Source organism: Ovis aries, chromosome 9 (assembly GCF_016772045.2).
Source record: "Ovis aries strain OAR_USU_Benz2616 breed Rambouillet chromosome 9, ARS-UI_Ramb_v3.0, whole genome shotgun sequence".
NCBI classification, from domain to species: domain Eukaryota; kingdom Metazoa; phylum Chordata; class Mammalia; order Artiodactyla; family Bovidae; genus Ovis; species Ovis aries.
The window spans coordinates 49,584,047-49,592,107 of record NC_056062.1 but is presented as its reverse complement, the minus strand read 5'-3'; the positions used below and the strand labels follow the sequence as shown (position 1 = coordinate 49,592,107).

The window sequence follows — 8,061 nt, the reverse complement described above, 5'->3', positions numbered from 1 at the left end:
GAGATATGCCCCAATATGCCACAGACCCTGGGGATAGTCAATGGATGGTAAGTGGCTGCCAGGGTGGCCTGACCACTCCCACTGGACCACAGATGCTGATCTCAGAATCTTTGGCGCTTTCTGAAATGTGGCTCAGCAGTAATTTGGAAGCCTAAACTCTGACTTTAGGAATTCATAAGAACAACTGATGTTTTACAAACTCAACAGAAAGTAAAATAAACAAACCCAGGGTTTTATACTCCCTCTTGTTATTTTTATGGCAATCTTTCAAACTAGTTCAAAATGTTCAGTCCTCTACCCTCTCCAGAAGTTCTGAATTGGGAGTGGGGGGCGGGGGGAGGAAAACAATCATTTAATAGTAACCGGCATATGCTGTAATTCACCAGGGGGGGAAGAGAGAGTTGGAAGGAAGCTTTGTGGGTGAAAGAGTGCAGGTGGCTTTCAGGCTGGTACTGAAGTCTCGCTCTTTCCCAACCTTCTTGCTGAGTAGGGCCCAATAATAAAAACAAGGATGTTTATATTTACCCAGAAGTGTGCGTGGCAATTGACCATCATGGTTCTCTCAATGAGCTCATCGGGACATTCCAGGAGGTGATGCCCAGACACCACGCCGGCATTATTGACCAGGACGGAGACCTCGCCAACTTCCTTCCGGACCCTTTCCGCTGTCAGGTAGACGTTCTCCCTCTTTCCCACATCACAGGTGTAGGTAAAAACCTGCAGGTTACAGTGGGGCAGAATTTCTTCCTCACCGTTCCCCGCTGTCCTCAGAAGTCCAGATGAAGGGAAAGAAACAGAACAGAGAAGGGATGGGAGGGGGTGCAAAACGTGAGTCACGTGGCCATCAGTAGGACAAAGATCACACAAAACAAAAATACTACAGTGAGCTTCAAGTTTCTAACACCATAAGGCTTGCCAATGACTGCACTTACAGCTGCCTTCCTCCCTCTAGTCTGGGAATTACAGCAATTTACTGGATAACTTTGCTTAGGGGAAAATCATGTAATTGTGACCAGCCCAATACAAGTCAGACCTCATGGGATTGGCTTTCTGGAGGCTAAAGACACCTGGAATGAACGGATCTCAGCCCAGAGAGTAACACCTCCTCCTCCCAAACACACACACACACACACACACACACACACACACTTCTCTTTGGGGGGAACAGTGGTCAGAAGCAGCTCTTACTCTATTTAGTCTGTCTGCGAGCCCCGAGGCTCACAAATCAAAACTGTAATTAATAATCTGAATTCAGCCAAAGTCCAGAAATGAACCGAATTTGTTATGACAAAGTGGGGATCACACTGGTTGGTCCTATCTGGAGTAGCTAAAACCCCCAAGAAGCAGACTTACATAAACCGAGTTGACAGGTAAATGTGCGATTTTCCTGTAAAAGAACTCAATCTAAAAACCTGATCTCTTCTCTGGAAAACAACCACCTTTCTCTTTTAGGTTTGGGCAGGGAGCACAGAAATCTGTTTGCTACCCTCATACCAATGGAGATGTACCAGTTTTGACCTTCGGTTTTCTGACATAAAAGACAGGTGCCAATAATTTTGGTGACAATCGATATCAGGGAGGGGTGGTGTCCAAGTTAATCCTCCCAATATAATTGGGTGTTTTCTCTGGAAATGAAAAAATTGTCAAAAAGCAAGAGCCATTATCAAATCCAACCGATACTTATGGTCGGTTATGTTTTCCACTTTGGCTTTTTTTTTTAAGTCTCAGACTCAGGTTAGTTAATAAATACCCAGAAATGCAGATTTCCTAAGGTTATCAAAAACATGGAATTAATTTTACAATAAGGCTTAAATCCTTCAAGCGTTTTGCCTTAAGAGGCCGGGTGTCTTTCAGTCGGGCTGAATATGTAACTCAAGCACTGACTTAACATCTCCGGTGCAACAATGTTAATTATTTTCCCGTGGCTAAACTTATAGTGAAATCATCAATGCTGCCCTCTTCTCAGCCCCTCAGACCGCAGTAACTTACACGTATGCATCAATGAGCGAGTCTGAGAACAACTTCCCAAAGACACTAGTTTCTCCTTCCCAAACGAGACTGAGACATCTCTTTAGGATTCAAACCGGGGGTCCCAAGTTCCCTCGCCCTGCTTAGACTCTTAGCCCACAGTCTTCCCCAAAGGGACTGGACCTCCGTTAAGACCGGGCTTTGGCACACTTTCTCCCTTCTGATACAGAAGGGCCCATGCCCCTGATCAGGGGGCAAATTCCACTCGCGGAAGCCTGGGCTGCGGGGGGTAGGGTGCTCTTCCTCGGGAGCAGGACCGGCTGTGACCGTGGGGTTCCGGCGCCCTAGGGGGGAGGGCGCGGGGCTGGGAAGAGGCTTGACCCAACAATGCCGCGGGCGCCGGTCCGAGTTACCTTGCAGCGCCGCGGCGTCGGCCGCCTCCAGGTCGCGGTAGATGTGGCGCACCATGCCCGCCGTCTCCTCGTTGCTCTGGGTGTTGATGTCCCAGAGCACCAGCAGCGCCCGGCGCCGGGCGAACTCCAGCGCGAAGAGGCGGCCCAGGCCGCTGCCGGCGCCCGTAATAAGGCACACCTGGCCGGCCACGCTCTTCTCCTTGGGCCGCACCAACCAGCGCGCTGCGGCCAGCACGAACGCCCAGAGCACTTTGAAAGTGACCACGAAGAACTCCACCACGATGTTCATCGCGACGTCCTGGGGGAGCCCCCGCACAAGCCCAGCGCCTGCGTCCGCCCCCCTCCCCGAGCTGCCCCGGGGGCGCTGGTCAGAGCTGCTGGGACCCGAAGGCTGCGCCCCGCGCCCGCCCTCGAGGTGCCCGCCGGGCTGGAGTGCGCGGCGCCGCTCCCGGCTCGCGCGGGGCCACTCCCGCCCGGGCTCGGCGCGGTGGCCCCAGGCTGTGCCCGGCTCGGCGCCTCCTGCCGGCTGCTGCCCGCCGGTCCCGGAGCGCCCGCCCCGCCGGCCGGTCCCGCTGCAGCGGCGGTGACAGCCGCGAGTTAGGCAGCGCGCGCGGCTCTCATGGCCAAGGCGCCGCCGCGGCTCCCTCTCACTCCGGGCGAGGGGCGCGTGGCGGAGACGGCACGGGTCGGCCGGCCGCCGCGGGAGTTGTCAACTTGACCCAAGTTGCGAGAGGATGGGAGAGTCGGGTGCGGGGCAGCGGGAGCGCCGGGAAGAGGGGACTCGATCGGCGCCGGCGAGCGCTCCCCCACGGCTTGCGGCTGCCTTCGCGGTCTCGTGGACCCTGGCCCTGCGCCCCCCCGCGGCTGTCACTCGGGCACCGGGTTCCGCAGCGCAGCGCCACTGGCGAGTAGCTGAGCCGCCAGCCGCCGCTGAGCGGGCTCCACGCTCCGCGATATATAACCCGCGACCGGGAAGAGCCGGCGGCGGCATCGGCCCTCCCCCAGCTCAGCCCTCCCCGCCCCCCGGGCGCACCCCGCCCCCGGCCCAGCCCCCCGCCCGCCCGCCGTCCGCCGAGCAGCGGCGGGGCAGCCCCTCTCACACGGCCGTGGCCGCAGCCTCCAGCCCTCCTTGCACCTCCCATCGCGGTTCACGCCCCCACCCCCACCCCGCCTTGGGGCGTCCCGACCTCCGCCCGCCAGGCCGGACAGTCGGCAGTGCCCGGGCTGTCCTCCTCCGGCCGTCTGGTCCTCGCTTTTCACCCGTCTAAGTCACTTTCGTTAACCCAGGAGTTCTGGACGGCTCCGCCGGCGATCAGGCGCTGCGGAAGACAGCCCTGCAGTCTGAAGGAACGAAGACAAGGACCTCGGCAGCGCGGCAACGGGCGTGCCGGTCGGCTGCTGGTGTTAGCGAAGGGCCGGGAAGGCGGCCAAAAGCCGAGAGCAGCCTAGAATCGTAGCTGGCCCTTTGGGTCGAAGGCCAAGAGGCTCCCCATTTACCCTGCTGGCACCACCACCGCCGCGCTTCCCTTCAGACACGGACCGGCGTTGCCCTTTCGGCGGGCGGGCCGTGAACGTGATGCATGCCGGGATTTGTAGTTCGCGCCCCGCCGGCGTGTCGTTTGCATATATTACTGGGTAGAATTCGAGCCATATCCTGTCGACGCAGCCTAAAGATTAGGACCCCGAATAGTCAAGGAATCGGCACGCTTTGCTCTCATCGTATCGATTAGAGTCTAGCCAATGTATTCATTTTCCCCATACATATTTTACCCGAAACTTGATCTTAAAGAGGCTGAGTCAGGCATTCTTGGCTCTGCGTCTGCGAGTCGAGTTCTTAGTTCCGAGTTCTTTTCTGGCTTATCTCGAGACACCTATGAGTCGTGGGGCTTCATCCTCGCCGTCTTTAAGTGGACAGCGCGCATGCGCCAACTTCCTCTTTCCCGGCTGGAACCATGGAGGGTGCAGAGTAAGTTTCTCCTCGTCGTCTCGAGTATCCTCCTCCATCCCCGAAACCAGAGCCCTCCAGTCCCTGTCTCCCTCTATCCGTCTGTAGCTTGTATCTTTGACAACATATCTGTGTGTTTGTGACGCGCTGTGACACTACTGGTGGTCTTAGGCTAAGATGGGATTCAGGAGGCCTTAGGGAGGAGGTCTTGGAGGTACCGGGAACAAGGTGTGAGAGCTGAATATATGTGGGGTTGGCGGGTTATCCAGTTCCTCGTTCTACGGGGGAGGGTCAGAACCTCCGAATTGGGTTCTTCCTTAGCTGGCTTTTGCCCTAAGCGTCCCTGGTATCAGGCCTTTGCTTAAACATGTGGAACTTGAGGTTTGAATCGGGGTGGTGGTTGGTAGTTTACGAGTCACTCTAATAGTCTAGGGGTCAGTGTCTTGGAGTAGTCTTTGACTCTCTGTGTTTGGCTGTCGCTATTTTTGTTGTCTTGGGGACCCCGGGACTGATTGTAGGTTAAATGTGAATTGATTGTCTTTATGACTCGTTTTAAAGACAGTGGCCCTTGTTAGACATAAAGATCACAGGCATAGCATACTAGAACAGTTAAAGGTACGTTGAGAGCATGCTCAGTACTGAATGGGGAGTGATGTAGTGCTGCGGGCCTTTTAACTCTTTTTCTGTCTGCTGTTGTCAGAGAGAAGAAAAAGAAGGTTCCTGCTGTGCCAGAAACCCTTAAGAAAAAGCGGAAGAATTTCGCAGAGCTTAAGATCAAGCGACTGAGAAAGAAGTTTGCCCAAAAGATGGTAAGTAAACTTTTTGACTCACCAGTAAAGAAGAGGTCCTGTGATTGAAAATCGGTTGGATATTTTTAACAAGGCTTATTTCAGCTACTGTACCAGTGTGGTTAACTTTTAGAATGATCTTTTCTAATGAAATTGGTGTCTTTCTCTTGGAATGGTCATATATATGTGGTGAGAAAGTTTCAAGAGAAGAGTATTCTGTTAACTGGTATTGCTAATTGTGTTTGGGAGCCAAAAAGCAAATGAATAAGAAGAATGTTGGTTTTCCAGCTTCGAAAGGCAAGGAGGAAGCTTATCTATGAAAAAGCTAAGCATTACCACAAGGAATACAGGCAGATGTACAGAACTGAAATTCGAATGGCTAGGATGGCACGAAAAGCCGGCAACTTCTATGTACCCGCGGAACCCAAATTGGCGTTTGTCATCAGGATCAGAGGGTAAGTTCAGTTTTTATTGCATTTTATTTTTAAAGGGAAAACTCCACTCTGCAAAATTTCACTTTTGTGGGGACCTTGGTTCTCATACACTGGAACAGAAACTTGAATGGTAAGTGGAATGGGGTGGGGGAGTATTTTAGTGATAAGCCCTGTGCCCAAAGCGTGTGTCCATTCTCTGAGCACTTGAGTTCAGTGTCCTGGAGAATGACTTAAAACAGATCTATACAAAAGGAAGTAATAAGAGCATTGGGGAAGTTTTTGAATATGAAAAATAGATACCAAAAGACTGTTTCCTTGCAGGGGAGGCAAGTTGACAGGTGATGGAATACAGCTATAACTAAAGGAAAGAGTGGTCTTGTAACAGGAGATTATTCCTATTTGGGTGTGATTTGTTGCCCCAAAATGTTAGTTCCCTGTCTTTTTATTATAAAAGGTTTGATGAAAGCTAAAGGAATTTTCTGTGTTTTCTCCTTGCAGTATCAACGGTGTGAGCCCAAAGGTTCGAAAGGTGCTGCAGCTCCTTCGCCTCCGGCAGATCTTCAACGGCACCTTTGTGAAGCTCAACAAGGCATCAATTAATATGCTGAGAATTGTGGAGCCATACATTGCATGGGGGTAGGTGTCTTTGACTTCTTTTTTGGTAAACGAATTATAGAGGTTTTGACAGTGATAGTCTTATTTGGTCATTTATGCCTGTTTTTCTTTTTGTATTTAGATACCCAAATCTGAAGTCTGTAAATGAATTGATCTACAAGCGTGGTTATGGCAAAATCAACAAAAAGCGAATTGCCCTGACAGACAATGCATTGATTGCTCGATCTCTTGGTAGGTTCTGCCTTTTTGGGGAAAGGTAATTATTATAAAATTTATTGTATCAGACAAGCTGTTTTTTGGTGTCTTGAGAATAGCCTGGCTATTCTTACTGTTTAAGAACTTTCCCTATTCCCAATACTGTTTATGAAAAAATGGAAGGTGTGATTTCACTGGCTTGAGCTGTATCTTTGTATGTAAAGCCTCATATTTCCTTGTTAATTTCACTCTTGATTTACCATTAACTCTGTTACAGCCTATACTCTTTAATGCCTTAAAATGTAATAGTCTCAAAATAAACAATTTTAATAACCTTAAATAATCTTGAACACATTCAGGGAAATACGGAATCATCTGCATGGAGGATCTGATTCATGAGATCTATACCGTTGGAAAACGTTTCAAAGAAGCAAACAACTTCCTGTGGCCCTTTAAATTGTCTTCTCCACGAGGTGGAATGAAGAAAAAGACCACCCATTTTGTAGAAGGTGGAGATGCTGGCAACAGGGAAGACCAGATCAACAGGCTTATTAGAAGGATGAACTAAGGTGAGCAACTACATCCAGAAAGTTTACTTAATGCTAGAGTAAATTGATCTAAATGCTGATAAGGGTTTTGCTGAGTTGGCATTTAATGGGGGAAAATCAACCATGTAATATGATCACAGTTGATTTGGTTTTCCCTTTTGAGGACTATATGGAGAGAAGAAAAGGCCTGGTTTTTTTTTCCTACTTAAAAGTGGGAACAATTGGTATTGATAACTCCTGGTATATGTTAATTTTTAATTATTATGTTTAATGGGGTTTTTTTCCTTCCTTTCAGGTATCTACCAGGATTATTTTTGTGTTCTGGTTAATAAACAATTGAAACAAATTGAAATGTACTGTCTTGGTTGACTTTTACCTTTCCTTTGCAAATCTTGGTGCGACAAGATAAAGTCAAATCAACCGCCTGGCCTCTTGGATGCAAAACTTAGGGTTCAGCCTGTGTCTTGTGAAAAACATTCCTTGGGTTTATTGAAGATTTTCCTATACAAAAAACATCCTGATTTTCCATTTTCAGTTGGCCAAACTGGGTCTAATCTAAGAAAGCCTATTTCATAGGCCTTTGTGCATGATGAAAAGTTCAGTTTACAGATTAAAAATGTTGCAGAAATTCAATTTTCTCAGGTCTTGACTTGCTTACAAAATGGTAATCTTAATGTCAATTTTCTTTGCATTTCCTCTTATTTTTGCTTTGCATCTTCTACCCATACTTTAGTGAGTTTTTAATATTTCTATGTATTGTAACAAGAAAGAAAATATGTGCCTGTGGATGTAATTTATAAATAACACTCCCTGCATAACATGGAATATACATACAAGTAAAAAGTTTCACTATCCTCACTGATTGAGCCAAGGGTATGATGCAGTATGAATTTTGGTAATATTGTACCAGAATCATTACTTTTTAGTATGTGAAAGTTGTTAAGTATATTTAAATACAGTCTTGGGTCTTGAAAGCTGTTTATCTGTGAGTTTAGAGTCAATGAATCCTTGAAGGCAATTAAGAACGTTGTTATAACCAGTGTTACATAATAAGTATCAGGTGTTTTGCCGGAAATTTAATGTCTTGGTAAACAGTTGGTTCTGTGTTTAAAAATCATTAATTTCTTGGTGTAGCCTAAAAGTCTTAAGCTTTGA

At 48.6% G+C, this 8,061-nt stretch overlaps 2 protein-coding genes across 2 annotated transcripts in view; one reads left to right on the top strand and one right to left on the bottom strand.

Annotated features, from left to right (window-relative positions):
* Positions 1-3,310, bottom strand: part of RDH10 (retinol dehydrogenase 10) — a 29,460-nt gene extending 26,150 nt beyond the window's left edge. The window contains exons 1-2 of the mRNA XM_015097815.4: positions 2,382-3,310; positions 526-761 (exon numbers count right to left, since the gene is read on the bottom strand). Coding sequence (XP_014953301.2) covers positions 526-761; positions 2,382-2,670 — 525 coding nt within the window. The 5' untranslated portion in view covers positions 2,671-3,310. The remainder of the gene's footprint in view (positions 1-525; positions 762-2,381) is intronic.
* Positions 3,311-4,314: 1,004 nt separating this feature from the next.
* RPL7 (ribosomal protein L7) lies at positions 4,315-7,539 on the top strand. The gene is made up of 7 exons (XM_004011739.6): positions 4,315-4,347; positions 5,027-5,135; positions 5,403-5,569; positions 6,047-6,184; positions 6,285-6,394; positions 6,718-6,927; positions 7,202-7,539. The coding sequence occupies exons 1-6, from the start codon at positions 4,334-4,336 to the stop codon at positions 6,924-6,926; spliced, it is 747 nt and encodes a 248-aa protein (XP_004011788.1). The 5' UTR covers positions 4,315-4,333; the 3' UTR covers position 6,927; positions 7,202-7,539.
* The last annotated feature ends 522 nt before the right edge of the window (positions 7,540-8,061 follow it).

What these genes read in the sequence shown, in the direction of transcription:
- RPL7 (XM_004011739.6), top strand. An exon ending in TTTGTCATCAGGATCAGAGG is followed by an intron (nt 5,570 to 6,046) that starts GTAAGTTCAGTT and finishes TTCTCCTTGCAG; the next exon opens with TATCAACGGTGTGAGCCCAA. An exon ending in ATTGATTGCTCGATCTCTTG is followed by an intron (nt 6,395 to 6,717) that starts GTAGGTTCTGCC and finishes GAACACATTCAG; the next exon opens with GGAAATACGGAATCATCTGC.